Source organism: Bison bison, unplaced genomic scaffold, assembly GCF_000754665.1.
Source record: "Bison bison bison isolate TAMUID 2011002044 unplaced genomic scaffold, Bison_UMD1.0 scf7180017862302, whole genome shotgun sequence".
NCBI classification, from domain to species: Eukaryota; Metazoa; Chordata; class Mammalia; order Artiodactyla; family Bovidae; genus Bison; species Bison bison.
Genome location: NW_011492874.1, coordinates 10,321 through 10,855, shown reverse-complemented (window position 1 = coordinate 10,855; position 535 = coordinate 10,321). Strand labels below are relative to the sequence as shown.

The window sequence follows — 535 nt, the reverse complement described above, 5'->3', positions numbered from 1 at the left end:
CATGTCAGTGCAGCTGCCAGGGCCCTATGACCACCCTGGCACAGCCAGGAGGTATACTGGCATCATCAAGCAGGCAGGCCTGGAGAGGATGAGGTCTGGTGCCTACAGTGCAGGCTATGGGGGTCATGAGGAGTACAGCAGCCTCGGTGATGGCTATGGCTTCACCACCGACCTGTTTGGGAGAGACCTCAGTTACTGTCTGTCTGAGATATACGACCACAGGTATAGAGATGGTGAGTTCACTGTCCAGAGCACCACTGGACACTGCGTCCATATGAGAGGGCTGCCTTACAAAGCCACAGAGAATGACATTTACAACTTCTCCCTGCTCAACCCTGTGAGAGTCCACATTGAGATTGGCCCTGATGGAAGAGTGACCAGTGAAGCTGATGTTGAGTTTGCCACTCATGAAGAAGCCATGGTGGCCATGTCCAAAAACAGGGCAAACATGCAACATAGATACATAGAACTTTTCTTGAATTCCACAACAGGGGCCAGCAACGGGTCATATAGCAGCCAGATGATGCAAGACATG

The 535-nt window shown here is 51.8% G+C and overlaps 1 protein-coding gene across 1 annotated transcript; it reads left to right on the top strand.

The window, feature by feature from the left end:
- Window position 1: 1 nt before the first annotated feature.
- On the top strand, window positions 2-525 carry LOC104983381 (heterogeneous nuclear ribonucleoprotein F-like; the record flags this gene model as incomplete). Its single annotated transcript, XM_010832837.1, has 1 exon — window positions 2-525. A coding segment is annotated over exon 1 (524 nt), but the record flags the coding sequence as incomplete, so codon positions are not given.
- Window positions 526-535: the final 10 nt, after the last annotated feature.